We start from the raw sequence: 22,540 nt of genomic DNA, 5'->3' as shown, positions 1-22,540 counted from the left end.
TAATGAATGATATGTTAAAAGATAACTTTAATTTTCTGAGATGTAATAAAAACATATTTATATGCCAAAGTCAAGCCTATGAGTTCCAAAATGATGTCTGTTACATTACTTCTGTTACGATTGTCCATCTCGCGTCTGTTACAAATTAATTACAATCTAGCTATATACCATGTTAATCTTATTGAAAGAATGTGTACGTTTATTCTACTACACATGTTTATTAATTATATTTGCTAAAACATCACCTTCCTATGTTTCAAAAAGTAATTCTACATTGTTAAAATTGAGAATATATATGTCCACAACACTTCTGTTACGTTCTGACTTTGGCATATAAATATGTTTTTATTACATCTCAGAAAATTAAAGTTATCTTTTAACATATCATTCATTAAAGATTACATGTTTTGTGACCTGATGGTAAAAAAAGAAATGGTTTTAGGTGAATTTTTAAAAAGAAGTTCATGTCCCCATTTCAGTACCCATAAGCGTGGAATCACTCATATATATATACACACACACACACACACACACACACACACACATACACACACACACCTATACTACGAGACTCATTCTGTATAATGGTAGAGAGTTTATTTGAAATAAAATGCATTAGGTAGCTCGGGTCAAACAGGCTTGCAGTGGAGAAGAGCAGGTTTTGTTCCAACTTAAAGCGTTGCTGTACGTAAAACATGTTTTCTATTCTCACTGCATCACAACCCCTCAAGCAATCAATCAATCAAATCAATCAATCGATAGTGGCTGATTGTCAAGAACAGCATTCTGAGGAAGAGCGACTATCTTCACTCACTTTAGCATCGTCCGTAGACTTCTCACCTAGCAATGAACTCCTCATGCTGAGGTTTATGTTTAAGACAGATAAAAACCAATCAATCAATCAGGTTATTTGTATTCTGAGAACGTGCTGTCAACCTCCTCAAATGTGCCGCCTCAATATTTTCATAGAGCACGCTTCCTTCAATTACCTTCGTTAATCATCCATATTGATGCAGCAACATACACGAAGCTTACGTCAAACAGTATCACGAGCATGAATAAATGAACACGGTATCGGATCGATACCCGACACCAGTATGGATATCCCTAATGATATAAACGTGCTCTAATATACTCTAATAACATATAGCCCTATCTTTTGTCTTTAATGCTGGTTGTGAGCATTATAAAAATCACACATTTAGGGGTCCAAGCACTAATGTCAACTCCAACCTAATCTATTGTACAAATGGAAAGTTCACAGCTCCAAAAAAAAAATAAAAAATTTAGAAAAAAAAATGTTCATGAAATAAATCCATGGTGAAAGAGATGGTGGAATTTCTCAAATCTGTTTCGACCCATGAGCTCATTTCAGGTGCGTATAATTACAGAGTTGAAGATGATGATGGTTACCCGTGAGAGTCCATGGTGTTGGCGGCCCATATGTCCGTCCCCAGTATGTCAAATGAGCCATCTCGGTTTCCATTCTACACATACAAGAAAGAAAACATCGTTTCAGTAGGGGGACCAGTTCAAACGAACAGCGTGTGCACGCGCATTTATATATACCTTTGACAGTGGACAGAACTGTTTGTTACGTCCTTGGCTGCCTGATCTCGAACCGGATCCAGGCCGAGAACCTGAGCTCAGTCTGGAACCTGTACTTCCATTACTGCTGTGTTCCCACTCATCCTGTAGATAGATAGATAGATAGATAGATAGATAGATAGATAGATAGATAGATAGATAGATAGATAGATAGATAGATAGATAGATAGATAGATAGACAGAAAAAAAAGAAAGACAGACAGAAAAAAAGGAAAAAAGACAGACAGAAAAAAGGAAAGACAGACAGAAAAAAAGGAAAAAAGAGAGAAAAAAGGAAAAAAGAGAGAAAAAAAGGAAAAAAGACAGACAGAAAAAAGGAAGAGAGACAGAAAAAAGGAAAAAAGAGAAAAAAAGGAAAAAAGACAGACAGAAAAAAGGAAAAGAGACAGAAAAAAGGAAAAAAAGACAGACAAAAAAGGAAAGAAAGACAGACAGAAAAAAGGAAAGAAAGACAGACAGAAAAAAGGAAAGAAAGACAGACGGAAAAAAAGACAGACAGAAAAAAGGGGAAAAAAAGACAGACAGAAAAAAGGGGAAAAAAAGACAGACAGAAAAAAAGGAAAAAAAGAGAGAAAAAAGGAAAAAGACAGACAGAAAAAAGACAGACAGAAAAAAAGGAAAAAAGGACAGAAAAAAGGAAAAAGACAGACAGAAAAAAAGACAGACAGAAAAAAAAGAAAGACAGAAAAAAGACAGAAAAAAAGGAAAAAAGACAGACAGAAAAAAGGAAAAAAGACAGACAGAAAAAAAGGAAAAAAGACAAACAGAAAAAAGAAAGAAAGACAGACAGACAAAAAGAAAGAGACAAGTTTGTTTTTAACTAAGACAACAGTACCTTTGGTACCAAAAAAACCTAAATTTTCCATTGTCCTGCAATAAATATATTTCAATTATGTTATTTTTTCCTAGTTACTTAAAATCAATACGAGTGGTACATGCTTACACATTCTGTGCCATGTACACAGTTCTCAATTCTGACTGGTCAGAAGGTGGGGATTAATCTGACAGCAGTTCCCGTTAGGGGACAAATCACAGGTTTATATTAACGCCCCAATTCTAGTCTGTTATCATTAACAACTTACACAAGAACTTGTATAATTATTGTTATTCTATCCACATTCAATGGATATGAGCAATCATGAGCTCTGATTGGCTACTCTACTACTAGGCTATCAGCTCATATACCGTGAGTAGAGGAAAACAAAATGGCGGTGGGTGTTGCTGAACCAACCGAGGATGAAATAAAAACTTTACTCAAAAACAAAATGCCCCCCCCCAAAAAAAGGAATGAAAAGTATTTGATGGAAAGAACGCATCTTTTTTAAAAATTTTATTTTTCAAGAATTATTGCTGCATTTTTCACAAATTGCTCCTGTCATGTCACCGGTTTGTTTACATTCCTCATTTTTAAGCATTAAAAAGGTGTTTAATTTTTTTAGACTGGTTCAAAAGCTCAACGAAGTTTGAAAATTACGGAACTGAAATGTCCAAGGATGAATTAAATAAACGTCTAACGCTATTCTATACCTCAGCATGACAGCAAGACAGCACTTGCTACAAAAAAACAACAACACTAAAGTCAATTTGTGTCGCCATCAATAGGTTTTAAGAAGTCCACCTAAGCGGAAATGATTTTGTCAGACGTTTTGTATAAAGTTTTTTTTTTTAATCAAATTTGCAAAAAATAAAAATGCTCAGTTTCTCAAAATCCAGTGAATGTGGATAGAATAAAGCAGTTATTCCACTCAAATCTCGTCGTACATGGATTATAGCCAACTTGGTGCTACGCACCTCATCAGCCATCAGCTCATGTACGACTCGATTTTGTGGAATACCTTAAATATAGTGAGGTTTGGTAACAATTGCTGGGTTTCAGTCACGTGACTTTTCTTAGTGGTTTTACTAGAAGTGAAATAGCTGGTGGTCTAAACGGCTGCCTTAGTGCAAACAACTAGCGATAAGTTATCAGAGTGTGCTTGTAATCTAGAAGCCACTGCTCGGTTTAGATATATTCAGAAGATTGCTATGTGCAATGGAATCGACCCCTACAGTCTGGGAAAGAAGGATTTGTCATACGATCTCGAAAACTACCCTTCAGTCGAGTTCCCCGACATCTCGAACTATCTGGTGATGCAGACGTCCTTCTACACCGCAAAACACATGAAAACGTAGAAGAGTATGGAGGCTTGCAACTGTTTTGTATGTGGCTGGGTAAAGGACCTCGCTATCAAGCGCTGCAAGTTGAAGTGTAAACAAACAGTTCTCACTTGTGCAGGCTCTTACTGTATCTCTCAGGTAAATCATTCACAAAGATCATCAGAAACCCCTTTAAAGACCTGGATCTTAGTTAAACAAGACGGAGAAGTGATCACGGCGCATTGTAACTGTACGGCTGGGGAAGAATTTTGTCACGACCTTCATGCATATGGACTTTGTGAGGAGGAAGCAAAGAAACAGCTGGGGACTTTAGCGCTTCGTGACTAAAAAAAAGTACCGTAAAATAACGACATAGCAAGAAAAGTCCTTGGAAAACACTAAGGACAGAGCTGAGAGGGAAATACAAACCTTTCACCAAGTGATCACTTTCAAACTCGAACATGCTTCGACTCGGCTCCCTTCGATTTCACGGAGAGGTTCACTGAAAAACCACCTCTCTCGATGCCTTTTTGTGAAATCCTGTGTTCGTTCACCCTTTTTTATTAGTTCTCACGGAACTCTGAAGAAACTTACCAGTTTCACGGTTTGATCGATTCGAACAACCTAAAACAACGCAAGCGTAAGGCATTTTCCATGCGAGCAATGCACCTTCTCCGTACAAACACTTTGTCAACTGAGCTTTGGTAGACCACCAGCTAAAGTTCTGAATAACTAATAAGGCGGATGTGACGTCACGTGAAACCCAGCAATTGGGGAAGGAGTCCTTAGCGTCAGACTCAGCACCAGGAAGTTTTCCAACACAATAAGTTTGATTATGATTTATTGTTGGGTCAGTAATGATTGACTAACAGGACCATAATGGAAATATACGCTTTGTGTTACCCGTCTATCTTAATGCACACTATATTCATGTATTATGTGCATTATTTTACGCAATAAAATCAATGATTGACGAAATGCAGTTAGCAAACTGGTGCGTGTGAAAGAGACAGAGCGAGGGATCGTTTAGAGACGTGGGGTGTTGGTTGCCTAGAAAATATTTCACAAAAAAAGTTTTACTTCACAGATTCATGTGTTAAACAGCATCACTGAAGCACCACTGTAGGACGCCTAATGGCCTGCCATTAAATTTGTTCCGACGCCAAATCTGTGCACAGACACACACACACACACAGACTGCTGACAGAATGAGTAACTCATAGCAACCAGAGCGCCCGGTGTACCGTACTGACTTGAGCAGCACAGGATGAAACAGCACGGACATAAATAGAAACGTGCAGTGAGGCTGTTCATTCCGCAGGTCCCTCTTCCTGTTCGAAGATGCTGACAGCCTTTCGACGTGCACCTTTCTACAACAACGTAATGTAAAGGTTACAGCTACCGGTACATACGCCTCATTTTAATAAGCTAATTTGCTTGTATATTTATGATAGGCCTGCTGCTCAGACACCGACAGGAACACTGACTGCTTCACCAATATTAACTTGGAACTAAGATAGTAGAAACGAGCAAGATCATCGTAGCACTGTGTGTGCTAGTTATCATGACGTACACGTTGGCATGGATGACAGGTGGGGCCAAAACGTAAAGATTAAATTCCAGGGGTTTTAATTCTACCCTTTAAAATTGCAGTATGGTGCTGTTTGGAACCAAATTTAAAATCACTCTGATATCACTTTATATGATGTGTGTGGGAGGTGTGTGTGTGTACGAGTTGCTTTGTAAAAAACCCACACACAAAATCCTTGCATTGTGGCATAGTGAACTCCACTGTGAATACCACTGTGCAAAAGCGCGCTCTCCGAGCACCGACAGAGAGGGTTACACATCAATATCCAATCCCACTCGGCTAATTTAGACTCCGTTGAGCTCAGCGGTGCATGCCAGCTCACAGAAGCCGATCCAAACTCATTTTCGTCCATGTTTCATGGTGATTCAACTCCTGGGTGGAATAATTAGAGTGCTGTTGTAAAGAATGCCATTTGACACATTCTTTGCTCTTGTTTATCAGCATCCAACTACACTAATAAAACTGCCGAAATATAAAGCGATCCTGAATCAGTCTGTGCTTTAGAGAAGCTAACTAGTCGACTCCCTTTTTTTTTTTTTTTTAATTTACTGCTCGACCCCCAACACGTCCAGACAGAAAGCCAAACACGTGGCCAGACGACTCACCGGTTTGGACGAGTCCCTACCACGCGAGGACGACCAGCTCCCATCAATCTTATCACTGCAGTCCTCCGTCCACTGAAAGAGAGAGAGCGAGAGACAGGGAGATGGATGACTGGAAGAAGATCAGGGTGAGAGATTAAGGGAGGGGAACAAAATAAGGAGAGACCACAGTGAAAAATTACTTGAGATTGCGGCGACTTGCTCACAGGGCAAAAGCCACAGTTTTATTCTTTAACCAGTCATAATAGTCTACATGGTTAAAACATTCTGAAGGATTTTGGACTGGGTTTATAATAGTTAATACAGGTTATGGTTCTATAAACTCAAGAGAGACACTGGACTGGGTTTGTACTGTACTAGTTTATATAGATTATGGTTCTATAAACCTTAGAAAGACACTGGACTGGGTTTGTACTAGTTAATATAGATTATGGTTCTATAAACCCGTGAGAGACACTGGACTGGGTTTGTACTAGTTAATATAGATTATGGTTCTATAAACCCATGAGACATTGGACTGGGTTTGTACTAGTTAACATAGGTTATGGTTCTATAAACCCGAGAGAGACACTGGACTGGGTTTGTACTGTACTAGTTTATATAGGTTATGGTTCTATAAACCCAAGAGAGACACTGGACTGGGTTTGTACTGTACTAGTTTATATAGATTATGGTTCTATAAACCTGAGAAAGGCACTGGACTGGGTTTGTACTAGTTAATATAGATTATGGTTCTATAAACCCGTGAGACATTGGACTGGGTTTGTACTAGTTTATATAGGTTATGGTTCTATAAACCCGAGAGAGACACTGGACTGGGTTTGTACTGTACTAGTTTATATAGGTTATGGTTCTATAAACACGTGAGAGACACAACTGGGTTTGTACTGTACTAGCTTATATAGGTTATGGTTCTATAAACCCGTGAGAGACACTGGACTGGGTTTGTACTGTACTAGTTTATATAGGTTATGGTTCTATAAACCCGTGAGAGACACTGGACTGGGTTTGTACTAGTTAATGTAGGTTATGGTTCTATAAACCCGTGAGAGACACGACTGGGTTTGTACTGTACTAGTTTATATAGGTTATGGTTCTATAAACCCGTGAGAGACACTGGACTGGGTTTGTACTAGTTAATATAGGTTATGGTTCTATAAACCCGAGAGAGACACTGGACTGGGTTTATACAGGTTATGGTTTGATAAACCCGAGAGACACACTGGACTGGGTTTGTACTGTACTAGTTAAGGTTATGGTTCTATAAACATGAGAAAGACACTGAACTGGGTTTATACAGGTTATGGTTTGATAAACCCGAGAGACACACTGGACTGGGTTTATACTGTACTAGCTTATACAGGTTATGGTTATATAAACCTGAGAGAGAGAGACACTGGACTGGGTTTATACTGTACTAGTTTATACAGGTTATGGCTCTATAAACTCGAGAAAGACACTGGACTGGGTTTGTACTAGTTAATATAGGTTATGGTTCTATAAACCCGTGAGAGACACTGGACTGGGTTTGTACTGTACTAGTTTATGGTTCTATAAACCCGAGAAAGACACTGGGCTGGGTTTGTACTAGTTAAGGTTATGGTTCTATAAACATGAGAAAGACACTGAACTGGGTTTATACAGGTTATGGTTTGATAAACCCGAGAGACACACTGGACTGGGTTTATACTGTACTAGCTTATACAGGTTATGGTTCTATAAACCCGAGAGAGACACTGGACTGGGTTTGTACTGTACTAGTTTATACAGGTTATGGTTTTATAAACCTGAGAGACACTGGACTGGGTTTGTACTGTACTAGTTTATACAGGTTATGGTTCTATAAACCTGAGAAAGACACTGGACTGGGTTTGTACTGTACTAGTTTATACAGGTTATGGTTTTATAAACCTGAGAGACACTGGACTGGGTTTGTACTGTACTAGTTTATACAGGTTATGGTTCTATAAACCTGAGAAAGACACTGGACTGGGTTTGTACTGTACTAGTTTATACAGGTTATGGTTTTATAAACCTGAGAGACACTGGACTGGGTTTGTACTGTACTAGTTTATACAGGTTATGGTTCTATAAACCTGAGAGACACTGGACTGGGTTTGTACTGTACTAGTTTATACAGGTTATGGTTATATAAACCTGAGAGACACTGGACTGGGTTTATACAGGTCATGGTTCTATAAACCTGAGAGACACTGGACTGGGTTTGTACTGTACTAGTTTATACAGGTTATGGTTATATAAACCTGAGAGACACTGGACTGGGTTTATACAGGTTATGGTTCTATAAACCTGAGAGATGTTAGACTGCGTCTTGTCTGCGTTCTCGTTTTCGTTCTTGTCGTTTAGAAGTCCTTGCACTTGATACTCGAGCACGTAGCTGTCAATGAATCGCTCCAGCTCTTCGATTTCCTGTGAGCGCGTGCTTCCCGCCTCCGATGATGCCGACGCCACTGATGAGCTCTCCATGGCAACCAGCACACTGAGGGGGAGGGAAGGAAAGAGGGGTGGGGCTGTGGACAGAGAACAGAAAAGACGACCAAATTTGTTAATATATGATAGCTTTCAGTAAGCTACTGTACAGTTGTCAGATTTCTTAACTAGAAAGTGCAGAATAAAACTAATTTCATTAAAAAAATTGCCAATTATCTGCTTTAAGTGTTAGCACAACTTTAAAAAAATATAATAAATCAGCTGAGCAGTTTTTCACTTTGCAAACTTATTCAACAGAATTTAGCAAAATCATGTAATGGATTTCTGAAAGGAAAGTGGTATTTCAGTGAATAGATAATTAAACGTAACCTTAGCCAGCTAGTGCAAGTCTCGGAGAGGAAATATTTCTCCAACAGAGCTGTAGTATGGAAAAATGTTGAGAATGTGTCCAGGTATCATCACCTCACTGCCATGTGGAAAACTTTGTGATAAATGAACAGACACGTGAGCACGTTCTCTTATCACTCCTTCCTCGTTTTATAGTTGTTTTGCAGCTTGTTCACCTACTCACAACATTTATAGCCCTATTCTGGCATTCAGCGTTTTATTTATAACCTCAGCTTGCCCTCTTCCTTCCTTTCTTCTTCACTCCAGTCTGTCCCGTCTTATTCCATGTCCATAAAGAGACTCTAATCTTCCCTAAGTCCCTGCTTGAATCCTGGCCAGGCAAAGAGGATTTATAATTGGAGAAGTAGTGTGTTAATAAATGCCTGACCATTGAACTAGCATCAGGTTCAAGGGTTTATTTACTCAAACGTTCTATATAACTGCATACTACTTCCTGTTTCTCCTAAATCCCACCCCCTTCAAACCACAACACAGACACGAGACGAGGTGACGAAGGCAGAAACACTTTTGCTGGGAAAGAATCAGCACTAAATGATGAGGAAACATCTTGTTCCAATCCAGACAGATGTTCAGTCCCTTGTTTGGTGCTAAAAATAGACAGGAAGTATGAATGTACTGGTGTCGGAACAGTAATGCGTCACATCCTGTATGTAGCATCGCTCAGACATGTGGTCATAATGGACCTCTGATGAACCTCTAAATCTCAACCAGCTGTTCCAACAAGCAGAATTAACGAGAACCTGCGATTTTTCTTGCAGCTGGAACAACAGTCAGAGCCAACTACACTGAGAGAAAATTAATCAACATCATCTGACCAATCAGAATCGAGAATGCAACAGTAACTTAAATTTATAACCAAGCAATGTTTTGTATCCAAGAGGCAGACATAAACGTGCATAGATGTTACGAATTGCATGAACACACACATGTATGCTTTTCTTTGCAAGGACCTTCCACTGACTTGAGGAAATTAATACCAAGCCCAAACCTAAAACTAACCCTGACCCTAACCTTAATCTAACGAAGGAAATATTGTGGTTCTTACAACCCCGATTCCAAAAGAGTTGGGACAAAGTACAAATTGTAAATAATTTACAAATCTCAAAAACTGATATTGTATCCACAATAGAACATAGACAACATATCAGATGTCGAAAGTGAGACATTTTGAAATTTCATGCCAAATATTGGCTCATTTGAAATTTCGTGACAGCAACACATCTCAAAAAAGTTGGGACAGGGGCAATAAGAGGCTGGAAAAGTTAAAGGTACAAAAAAGGAACAGCTGGAGGACCAAATTGCAACTCATTAGGTCAATCGGCAATAGGTCGTTAACATGACTGGGTATAAAAAGAGCATCTTGGAGTGGCAGCGGCTCTCAGAAGTAAAGATGGGAAGAGGATCACCAATCCCCCTAATTCTGCGCCGACAAATAGTGGAGCAATATCAGAAAGGAGTTCGACAGTGTAAAATTGCAAAGAGTTTGAACACATCATCTACAGTGCATAATATCATCAAAAGATTCAGAGAATCTGGAAGAATCTCTGTGTGTAAGGGTCAAGGCCGGAAAACCATACTGGGTGCCCGTGATCTTCGGGCCCTTAGACGGCACTGCATCACATACAGGCATGCTTCTGTATTGGAAATCACAAAATGGGCTCAGGAATATTTCCAGAGAACATTATCTGTGAACACAATTCACCGTGCCATCCGCCGTTGCCAGCTAAAACTCTATAGTTCAAAGAAGAAGCCGTATCTAAACATGATCCAGAAGCGCAGACGTCTTCTCTGGGCCAAGGCTCATTTAAAATGGACTGTGGCAAAGTGGAAAACTGTTCTGTGGTCAGACGAATCAAAATTTGAAGTTCTTTATGGAAATCAGGGACGCCGTGTCATTCGGACTAAAGAGGAGAAGGACGACCCGAGTTGTTATCAGCGCTCAGTTCAGAAGCCTGCATCTCTGATGATATGGGGTTGCATTAGTGCGTGTGGCATGGGCAGCTTACACATCTAGAAAGACACCATCAATGCTGAAAGGTATATCCAGGTTCTAGAGCAACACATGCTCCCATCCAGATGTCGTCTCTTTCAGGGAAGACCTTGCATTTTCCAACATGACAATGTCAAACCACATACTGCATCAATTACAGCATCATGGCTGCGTAGAAGAAGGGTCCGGGTACTGAACTGGCCAGCCTGCAGTCCAGATCTTTCACCCATAGAAAACATTTGGCGCATCATAAAACGGAAGATACGACAAAAAAAAGACCTAAGACAGTCGAACAACTAGAATCCTACATTAGACAAGAATGGGTTAACATTCCTATCCCTAAACTTGAGCAACTTGTCTCCTCAGTCCCCAGACGTTTACAGACCGTTGTAAAGAGAAAAGGGGATGTCTCACAGTGGGAAACATGGCCTTGTCCCAACTTTTTTGAGATGTGTTGTTGTCATGTGTTGTTGTCAAATTTAAAATCACCTAATTTTTCTCTTTAAATGATACATTTTCTCAGTTTAAACATTTGATATGTCATCTATGTTCTATTCTGAATAAAATATGGAATTTTGAAACTTCCACATCATTGCATTCCGTTTTTATTTACAATCTGTACTTTGTCCCAACTTTTTTGGAATCAGGGTTGTAGTTTTTCAAATAAATGGTGTTTTTTGTGAGGACACAGGATGGAGTCATATCATTATGAGGACTTACGGTCCTTACAAAACATGTACATCTGCACCGCACTACACCACACACCTCTGGGAAATGTGAGCAGTGCAGGGTTTCCCATGGGAGAACCCTTCTTTGTTGACAGAGCACTTAAACACAATATAGATCTCTTGATTAATCAATGAAACGTTTTATCCGGCTTTATTTAACGTCCTTATAAACCTGCACCGTCGGTAAGAGCAATTGGTTAAGGAGATCTACACAATTCACTTCATTACAACCTACTCAACCTCCATCAGCCACCAATCTTCCACTTCTTCTCACGTTTATCACCATCTTGCCACAGTCCGTTTCACGTTTTCTAAAACCGTACTACACCTGCCGTACAAAGATAACTATTCATTTGTCTGTCACGTCGTTATGCTAAACACAATCTGCTGCTTGGCCAGACACGACACCTCACCCAGGAATCTGAAGAATCCAGTCCGATACGGATCTTTTTCCACCTGTGCTGTGATGTTCTCCGATCTTCACGCAGAAACGACACTGAAGCAGCGCTGTATGCAGCTTCTTGTCATGACTACACTCTCCGCTTCATTTATTCCTCCTCCATGGGCTTGAGATGAAAATCCAGAAATACAACATTCATTAACGATAATCAAATCGGCCGAAAAAAATTAGCGTCAGGAGCCGTTTTTTATCCAAAAGGTTCACTTTTAATTAAAGAGATGTTTTTAAGTCTTTGCTGCAGAATCAAAAGTCCAGGGGGCAGAGCTACATCTAATCCAACTCCTCCCATAATCCTACCCCTAATCACTAACCCTCACCCTAAACCATGAGACGCTCTATAGAGATCTTGCAGTCACGTGACCGGAAAGTACACAACCGCCATCGTGTTGGTCAAAAACACCGCTGAATACTGCTACACTCATGTACAGAATGGATCAATTTCAACCAAGGGACTACACGGCTCATTTTTCTAATGAACAGATAACTAGATATATGTCTAAAATAAACGATCTACAGATTTGTGACCCTTATGGCTTTCCGGACGGAGTTTTCACGACCGGATTTTGAACTGCCAGCGGAATACCCGGACGTGTATAATTACCTCATTAACTTTCCCTCGCTGTTCAGTGGTGAAGCACTGCGTGCTTATAAATCTCTGCACAGTTTTCTTTACAGAAATTCAGGATTTGTCAGCGACTCAGATGTGGCATCTTGTAAGCAAGAAAATGATCCTCACTGGATGGGTAAGTCACTTAAGTATTGAGTACAGCACTGACCAGCCAATTATAGAATAAGGTAATTCCAAATCGTCCGTGTTGTTTACATGGATCTGGCGTTGGAGAGGTAGAGGCTTGGCAGTGGAGGTCTGAGTAGCTGTTTTCTGAGCTTAGTCAACAGGCCGGCTCTGCCTGTAGCCTCGCTTTTGCTTCGGCTCCCGGCGCCGCCTCCTTCCCTTTGCTTCCGATAACAATCCACGGAGACCCCGCTGGTCTCGCAATCTGGTCTCGTCCGGAATGGGTTTTTTTTCTCGTCCGGAATGTTGTGCATGTGATGGAAATTGCTACAAACTGTCATTTTCTGCTGGAAACCAATGTCCAGTAAGTCCATACGGTTGTAGTGGATATTGAAGTCCGGTACAGACGAACAACACGCAAAAATACACACAAAAAACATAAAAACCGTGCACAGGTAGGGAGAGCTTGTAGCCGCAGCCGTTGTAGTAGAATTGTCTATAGTAGGGTTTTCCAGAAGAAAAGGTAGAAGTAAAAGCAGAAGTAGAACTAGAAGTAGAAGGCGGAATATGGCGTTTGACCGACACGATGGCATCTGTCACAATCTGGATCGGCTGTGACGTCACATGCAAGATCTCTATTGACCCCTTTCACTGACGTCACCCGAAACCGGAAGTAAACAGACCCTGCGCCATTTTGGAAGACCAACAAACTCGTGATTAGGGGGAAATAACGGCAGCGGTATGTGAACCCACGAGAATAAAGTGGAGTGGCAAACGACTTAAACAAACAAACCTGAGCCGTTTTATTTATGATTTATTGGCCCAACAGTAGACTTGAAAGAAACCGGTGTGAGACTTGGCAAAAAACTGTGGATATAATGGATAAGTCTGTGCATGATCTGCGGACACTTTGAGGTAAGCAAACGCAAGTATCACTTACTATACTCAGTCATAGATTAGTCCAGTACAACATGACCAGCTTGCTTTTTTTCCATTTGACTGTCGCAAGTTTTTTCAGGCTGGTACAGTCAAAAATTGAAAAAAGTTTTGGCCTACTAAACTAGTCATCGATTCTACTAGTGTATTAATTGGAGTCGACATGAAAACGTTAGGTAAAAACTTTAAACCAGTACAATCTCTTCTTCAAAGTTTCACCAAATGGTTTTATTTATGCAGTTTAAAGCTCATAATACTGTATAACTTTGGTCGAGTAAAAACAGGAAGCAAAAACATGGCTGAATCCTGAATGACTCCTATTTGTTTAAATAGGGGACTACATAGGCGGCAAAATGTAGTTTCTTTTTCCCTGCCATGGAAGAGCACTTGTATACTGAGGAGCTGGGATGTAGTGGTGCGTAAACGCACATAAACGCCGTTTACCCACCTCCAGATTTTAGGAAATAGCGTTTATGAACCTCTAAATATAGTTTACGCATGTCCAAGCATAGTTTACCCACCTCTAAATACAGTTTACGCACGTATGTCTCTTGTTTTATACAGATATTAAAACAGCTTTTCTGTTATTTTTCAATTGCCTACACATAGTAGATCCTGCACAAGTTCTTGTGGGTTTTATCAACACTGCGTAGCCTACGCGTAGTAATTGTCTGTCTACCGCTCGCCCTCTTGCGGGAGCCAGCAGACTGCGAGATTCATTAGTCACTGATTACGTGTGTGAAGAAATGGATATTAGGCGATTTCTGAAGCGTCGGAGCATCACCCTTCCAGCTGATACCAGCAAAACGTCTCGACACAGTGAGTCCAAAAAGAATCCTGAACTTCACGTTTTTAGGATAAACTCCCCATCATTTTGGTTTGTGAACCATGCCACTAACTAACGTTAGGTTGTTAACTTGTGCCAACAAATTAGCCTACCTTTCTGGCAGACAAATGACGTTGTTAGTGCAGTCTAAAGTTTTTGGTAATTATTATATCAACATAAATTCAGTATTTGTAGCGCATTGTAAGACAAATAGTTGTCATTTCATGTTAATCTCGAAGTCATGATGACAGCATGCTAGCTTCATGTCACGGACATAATATAGAGAACTTAGCCTAAAGTAATGTTAGGCAAGTCACTCCTCCCCGCCCTTCTCGGTGTGTGGGTGGGTGTGTGTGTTTATTTTTTAAAGAAGGCTATAGCATTCAGATTGGGCAGAAATACTTGTCGACATGATTGGTGTACTTAGCCGTTTTAATTTAATTTTACAGATAGTGGTGGAGAGACAGACAGTGTTGCGGGGCCAGGAGAAACAGCAGGAGGAGAGACAGAAGGAGGAGAGAGTGAGAGGAGGAAAATAGGGCAAAGAGAGGATGAAACAGGATCAACTACAAGAGGAGAAAAGGGAGGAAAAGAGAGAAGGCAAATGGATGGAGAATCAGATAGGCCTTTAAGAGAAACTTTGATAGAGGAAACTGAGGGAGAAACAGAGAGAGGAGAAAATGAGGGAAGAAAAACAGAAATAGACGGAACAGAAGGAAGAGAAAATGAGGGAGGAGAATCAGACAGAGAAGATGCAGAGACAGACGAAATGGAGGCAGAGGAAACAGACAGTATCAGAAAGCATCAGATGCCATCCACACATCTGGACTGAAAGTATGTGTAATTTGCCATTCTTACACACACTCTTTATTTTTCTCTCTTTATTGATTATTTAGATTTCATAAACACCACTCTACTTGGTGTCACACACACACAAATGCTTGGACTCACTCACACATGCACACACACACTTTCATACACACACATACAAAAGTTAACATTCTTCTAGTGCAAGGTCTACTGCTGTGATATATCTGTCAGCTTATGGATTTCATATGGCCTACTGTTGGTATGTGTAATTTGCCATTCTTTCACACTGACATTATATTTCTCTTTATTAAGATTTAATAAACCTCAAACATACTTATTGTGTATCTTGTTTTATGAATGATATAGAGTAGAGACCTCAGGGAACCCTTGTCACACATATACATACATGCACTCACACACACAAGTACACACACATGCACATTCACAAACACTCTGTCATATACACACACACACACATGCACTGTCATGCACACACACACACACACACTCCTATGTGTCAGAAAAGTTGTTTCATACAATACGCATCGTAGCATCCTTGCGTCATGCTTGCGTCGACTATGAATTGGCCCTTACAACGTCGTGGTCCCCCGATCCCAAAATTTATAGTTTACCCACCTCTTTTTTTTACCACTACACCCCTGCTGAGGAGGAAAGCAACTTGCATTACAGCCGTGAGGCGGCTCGGCTCGGTTTTCCCTTTCGGGCGCTCTCGTTTTCTGTTAGAATTTGGTAAATAAATAAATATTATTTACCAGCTTACCGGGTCCATTAACATAAATCTGACAGCTGACAAGGTCGGGATATAAACGAACTTTTGCGTTAAACTGTGTGCTTGGATTCACATAATTTTTTCTGAGTCTTATCATATGAGTCAAACCCATCAATCACAGCCAGTTTCTCCACATACCGTGCCCTTTCTGCAGCTGGTAATGTACTCACATAACCAGAATTATCAGCCATCGTGTCACGTCACTCTCGCTCGTAGTTTGTTTTATATTGTGAGTGCATGTACTTGGTCTTCCAATATGGCGCCTAACAAAATGTCGCGGCGCGGTGACGTCATGTGAAAGGGGTCTATACGCTTATCTGCTGTCTCCACCCCCTGTACTTTTGGATCGACTACACCTGAGGAGGAGGAGCTAGATCGTGTCTGACTCCACCCCCTGAACTTTTGGTTCTGCAGAAAAGCGGTTATTGCTGTAATTATTTTCGTCACAGCTTGGCAGAATTCTCCACAGGTACCATGCGAACAGAGCCGGCCTTATGGGCGGAGCTTAAACACCCACCCACACACCCATTAACTGATCAAACGGCCACACTGACTTCCTGTTTAACGTCTCTGACTAGAACCTTGAGTATTAGGCTCGAGTAGAGGACGACATTTAACGTTTGAGGTTCATTTTTATTTATTGAACCACAGGAACATTTGCTAATGGTGTCTTCTCCAAGATGTGAGAAATCCATTTTCTACTTGGGGCAAATCTCAAATAGCTTCCTATTCACTTTGTTTGCACCCTACATAGGGTTTAACTTAATGGATCTGAACGCTATAAGAAAAAAAAAAAGAAATTGGAGAATCAGCGGTAGAAGAAACTTGTGTGGTTTTAACATCTTGTTGATTTACTATGCATTTTGACTACAGATTAAAGTATTGGCACACTTTTTAGTTGCGAGCGAAACTTTATTCCTCTCGCTTCACTTTTTATATTCCACGATAACTCGCTGCATTTCGTGTTTACTTTCACACTGAGAAAGAAACGCACCGGAGTCCACTTCTAAACAGTTTACTCGACTTTTGAAGTTGAACAACATGTGAATGGATTCATCGTTCGAGAACCACCTGAGCAAACTGCGTACTCAAAGCGCACAAGAACCAAAACTAACAAGATCAACTGTGAGCTACTGCTCACTTCCGTATCCCCCCGCTCTCGCTTAGATCAGAATGCAAGCGATTGAAGGAATAGGACACTTATGATGAATGCTGACTTCTTCAACAAGTAATTAACCCTGAAACAAGTAAAGAGCGGCGGCACGGTGGTGTAGTGGTTAGCGCTGTCGCCTCACAGCAAGAAGGTCCTGGGTTCGAGCCCTGGGGCCGGCGAGGGCCTTTCTGTGCGGAGTTTGCATGTTCTCCCCGTGTCCGCGTGGGTTTCCTCCGGGTGCTCCGGTTTCCCCCACAGTCCAAAGACATGCAGGTTAGGTTAACTGGTGACTCTAAATTGACCGTAGGTGTGAATGTGAGTGTGAATGGTTGTCTGTGTCTATGTGTCAGCCCTGTGATGATCTGGCGACTTGTCCAGGGTGTACCCCGCCTTTCGCCCGTAGTCAGCTGGGATAGGCTCCAGCTCGCCTGCAACCCTGTAGAAGGATAAAGCGGCTAGAGATAACGAGATGAGATGAGACAAGTAAAGAGCAGCGCTCTCCCCAGGGATTTCAAACAGCATCCTGGTAAACTCATTCTGAAATAATGTCAAAATCCACGCTATAGGTTTTGTAAATACATTCAGTCGGTAACAGGAAGTCGATGTGCGACAGACCTGAAAACGGTACACACGGTATAGAACCCCAAGCTGAAGCTCGGTACCAAATATCAAGCAGTTGTGATTTGTAGTTGCTGAGAAAAAAGGCGTTACGAAAATTTTGTAAATCCACACTGTTTCGTAAATACATTCAGTCGGCAGAGATGCCTACCCCAAATTTTGAATTTCAGTATTCTTGAAAACATTTTTCAGTATTTTGGAATGACTTTCAGTAACATTAATTTATGCGCATATCCATTATAAAGAGGTGTATATACCAATATGTTTAACGTTTAAAATTATTAAAAAGAACTGTTTTGTGTGAATTGAATAAACAAAACGCGAGCAGCCATCTCAACTGAATTTCCACTCAACAAATTTCTAGAGCATACAATATATCACATTTTTATAAATACAGTAGGCTAGTGTTCCCTGTTTGCAGACATTACGGTTGACGAACAATCATTGGTACTGAATGTAACTCCTCAAAAGTATTATATTATATTGCCTGGCAAAATGTTCTACCTGTTAACGGATTCTAATAAAATTTTTTTAAAAATTCTTATTTCATGCCAAAGAGAGTCCGACATTGTTATCTTAATGTCCCAATATATAAATACTTCAGCATAATGCTTCAGAAGAGACATTGAATAAAATGGCATTTATAATTGTATTTAAAACAGTGGAATGATCAATTTTTTGCCACAATCCCAACAGCACTAATCATAAAATTCTGTTTTTGATCAGACTACATGTACATTTGCACTTGCAACACTGAAAAGACTTTGAATTAAAGAAGTACAGCCAGTGTTTGATATTTCAGTGAATAAAAATCAGACATGTAAAAACAAACTGAATAAGTTTAAGACCCCGTCCACACGTAGCCGGGTATCTGCTAAATCGAAGATATTTTTCTACGTTTTGGCCTGTTATCCACATGAAAACACATCAAAAATGAATATTTAAAAAAACTCCGGGCAAAGTGAAGATTTTTGAAAACTCCGTGTATGCTTTTTCGTGTAGACAGAGATAACCGGAGGTTTGCGTTTTAGAACGTCACAATCTGCGCCAAAAAATGACAACAAATCTGCCCTGACGTCAAACGTGCGACCTTTGTTTACTGCAGAAGCCAGATTAAGCATGGACTTAAGCTAGCCGCACACTATGGCGATCCATGCGGTACCGAACCGACCCATTTCAGAGCCGACTCCCGACAGGGCACGCACATATCCCCCGACTGTTGACGAGTGCAGTCGCGATTGAAGCGACATGTGACAACTTAATAGCCTTGTGATTGGCTATTGGATATCGTTACTGTTAAATCCAACACTTGAAGATGCTACAGGCTGAATTACAAATGACACAACATGGAATATGTAGCGCACTATCTAGGCTGCATGAGCTATTATTCCCAACCTTAAATAGTGCACTTATATAGGGGAGTTAAAGCGATTTGGAATTCAGCCACACAACTTGAGCAGAGTGGCTTTCCAGCCCACTGTGTCTATGGATAAAGCTTCAGTCTATGGAATTACAGTATATACCTGCATTAGGTGCTACCAACACGTATTTCTCGCGCTAGAAATTGTGTTTAATGATGTCACGTGTTATATGCGAAAGATATGATTGGCTATTGCTAGCGACTCTCGCCGATCAGTCTGGCTCCCGATTAGTTTTTTTGAATCGGCTGTGAGATGAGTCGGTACCATCGAAAACTAGTCTTTACGCCTGACTCGCGACTTCAGTTGGCTCGGTACGCTGAAAATCGGCGTAGTGTGCGGCTAGCTAAAGAGTAATGGATCGGAGTAGTGCCTTGAAAGCGTTAATTATTGTGCAGGTGCTATTTACATGTTTAATTTTAGAAGCCCAACTACTGCTCCAAGAGCACAGGCGATGTGATTAGGGGGGAGGATTTGGGGAAATAGCCATCTACAGGTTTGGAATGCTTATGAATGTGATTGAAAACGCAGATGTTCGGTTATGTGTGGAAGGGATTTTTTTCGAAGACGAGGTGGTGTGGATAAAACATTTTTATAAACGGAGGGGGGAAAAATGTTCGGTTTTAAAAATACCCGGCTACGTGTGTACATGGCATAACTCACATTTCATGGCACTAATCGGCAAGTTCAACTCCAAGCACAGGTCAACCATCACCGCTTCAACACGGGTCACGTTCCGTGTCTTTTCATCCACAGATTTCGTAAAAAACTGCTGGATACCCCCAGATTTACTTTCCGCCTGACTCGCCATTTCAGCACACTCCATATGCTTTTTTTTTATTGCAGTTGACATGCCGCGTGCAGTCATCGCGACCACCATGAGTGATGTTAATGTCAGTTCTACACAGTTTGCAGTGCGCGTATCCATTGCCCTTTTGACTGGGTGTAATGCACGGCCATTCTACCGTATCGAAAATAGCGTGAACAAATGTGCGGAATCTGCGCATGTCACACACAGCATGTGTGGTTGTTGTAAAAATAAATAGCCTAGCCGTGAATTGCGCATGGATTGAAAAAGTCACTTGGACATTTAAAAACAACTCACTGGAATTTTTTAAGACTTTATAATACCGTATTTTCTGGACTATAAGCCGCTACTTTTTTCCTAGGTTTTGAACCATGCGGCTTATACAAAGGTGCGGCTATTCTGTGGATTTTTCTTCCACCGCTAGGGGCGCTCTAACCGGAAGTAGAATCAAAAATAAGATAGACGAAAAATCAATGCAAAGAAGAATTAGCAGATCTTTAGCAGATAGAACACGCACGACAAATTACTAACTGGTAATTATTTTCAAATCCAGCGAAGATGATTAAAGTGACTTGTGGTTTCAAACACAGGAGAAATGAAGGTAAATAAATACCGGTTATTTTCTCTTGGTTCTGTTCCGTTTTAATCAGCAAAGTTGCTGCCGTGTTAAAAGGCACTGTTCGGAAAGAATCTGTTCAGGTACATACATGTACATTTACAGTACAAAATCGTTCTGTACATGCAGTAAATATCTAATTTTTCAACATAGATATCTGCGGCTTATAGCCCGGTGCGGCTTGTATATCTTTTATTTATTTATTTATTTATTTTAAATAGAGCGGATGCGGCTTATATACAGGTGCGCTCTATAGTCCAGAAAATACGGTAATTCCGTACAGAATAACACTGTTTGCCGTAACATCGTATTTACGTAACTTTTCTGTACAAAATACGGCCAATCCGTACTAGTAGGCATCTCTGAGTCGGTAACAAGAAGTCGATGTGCGACAGACCTGAGGTCATCCTTAAAAAAAAAAAAAAAAATCCATTTCCTGTCCACCGGGTGAGCAAAAAAAATTTTCAGTAGGGAGGGAGGGATTTTTTTTTTTAATATATGGATGGATAAGAAATCGCAATGCTGTGTTTGCTTTTTCTTTCAGTACTTTTTTTATTACAAAAGCAGACACATTTAATAAAATGACAGTTTAATCAACTGAAACTTGTACAAAAACTTGAAGTTAGCATTTTAAATGCTGACTGCAACATTTGCAAAACTTTTACAAAGGTACTTAAAATGTCCGACACACGGACTTTTTGTAGTTCTGAATCGAGCGTTAGGCCGAGTTCGGATGAAATTACACTATTAAAATGATCACTGAATGATTTGTTTTTCTGAATTTTTACTATTTTGTTGTTCGCTAGAATACCATTTTGCGATTTCACACTTAAGCCAGGCATGAAAACGGGTCGGGGTGAAAAAGGTGAGAAGGGTGTGCGAGTGGTGACGTGGCCTCTGGTGGTGTTTTATTTTGTTTGGGGGGTCCTCCCCCAGAATAAATATTATAGCCTCCTTACTAAGTATACTGTATTGACATTTGCACAAGGACATACAGTACAAATACATGTAGTTATAGTGAAATTATGCCCTGGAAAAAAAAAATGCGAATAATAGAACGAAGAAAGTGGAGAACACACAAGGAATAGTGATCATTTTTTCCTTTTATTTGCCTGGACCACCAGTGTCTCCATGGCCCGCTTTCGACGAGTTGCCACATGTTTCAGCCTTGCCCGCTTCTCTCCTTCAGCAGTCGGTTTCTTGCGCTACGTTCACACTGCAAGGCTTAATGCTCAATTCCGATTTTTTTGTGAAATCCGATTTTTTTGTGAGGTCGTTCACATTAACAAATATATGCGACTTGTATGTGATCCTCAGTATGAACGAAAAGCGACCTAAAAGTGTTCCGCATGCGCACTGCAGGATACGACGACGTCACACGCAGTGAGCATGGCCAGTGTTTACGGAAGTAAAACCGCCCGGTTGCGGTATGACCCATCCAATCTAGCTTGAATAGCTGCATCCCCCCAAATGGAAATCAGCTCCCTAACCTCTGCGTCCTTCCATTGAGAAGATTCAGAACCTTCACAGCCCAAAGCGTCCCTCGCATTGATGTCATGCACAGGGGCGCAGATACGTTTTTTGAACTGGGGGGGACAAAAAACTGGGGGGGACAAAGCTGCCAGCAAACCAACCCCAACCCCGATATGCCTGTCAAACTTGTTGTTAGTAACCATAGCAACCAAGCTCGAGCTCGCAACCTGTGCAGTCTGCGCAGCTCAACCAACCGAATTTTGTTTTATGTGAGTTGTTGCAACTATGTATACACTGCCGTGCACCTCAATAAACCGAATGGTAATTAGTCTTTTGATTTTTCCGTGAGGTTTGCCTTATGCAAAGAAAGACAGCATAGACGTTT

General features: G+C 40.6%; 1 protein-coding gene across 3 annotated transcripts in view; it reads right to left on the bottom strand.

The window, feature by feature from the left end:
* ctif (CBP80/20-dependent translation initiation factor) overlaps nucleotides 1–22,540 on the bottom strand; it is a 174,922-nt gene that overhangs the window by 128,358 nt on the left and 24,024 nt on the right. For 2 of the 3 annotated variants that reach the window (XM_060935414.1, XM_060935416.1), the window contains exons 2-5: nucleotides 8,248–8,468; nucleotides 5,941–6,012; nucleotides 1,570–1,692; nucleotides 1,414–1,487 (exon numbers count right to left, since the gene is read on the bottom strand). In XM_060935414.1, coding sequence (XP_060791397.1) covers nucleotides 1,414–1,487; nucleotides 1,570–1,692; nucleotides 5,941–6,012; nucleotides 8,248–8,424 — 446 coding nt within the window. In that variant the 5' untranslated portion in view covers nucleotides 8,425–8,468. Of the gene's footprint in view, nucleotides 1–1,413; nucleotides 1,488–1,569; nucleotides 1,693–5,940; nucleotides 6,013–8,247; nucleotides 8,469–8,757; nucleotides 8,854–22,540 lie in introns of those variants that run through there. The other variant, XM_060935415.1, reaches the window with a different exon arrangement.

Source organism: Neoarius graeffei, chromosome 12 (genome assembly GCF_027579695.1).
Source record: "Neoarius graeffei isolate fNeoGra1 chromosome 12, fNeoGra1.pri, whole genome shotgun sequence".
Taxonomy (NCBI): domain Eukaryota; kingdom Metazoa; phylum Chordata; class Actinopteri; order Siluriformes; family Ariidae; genus Neoarius; species Neoarius graeffei.
This window is presented reverse-complemented; position numbering and strand designations above follow the sequence as displayed.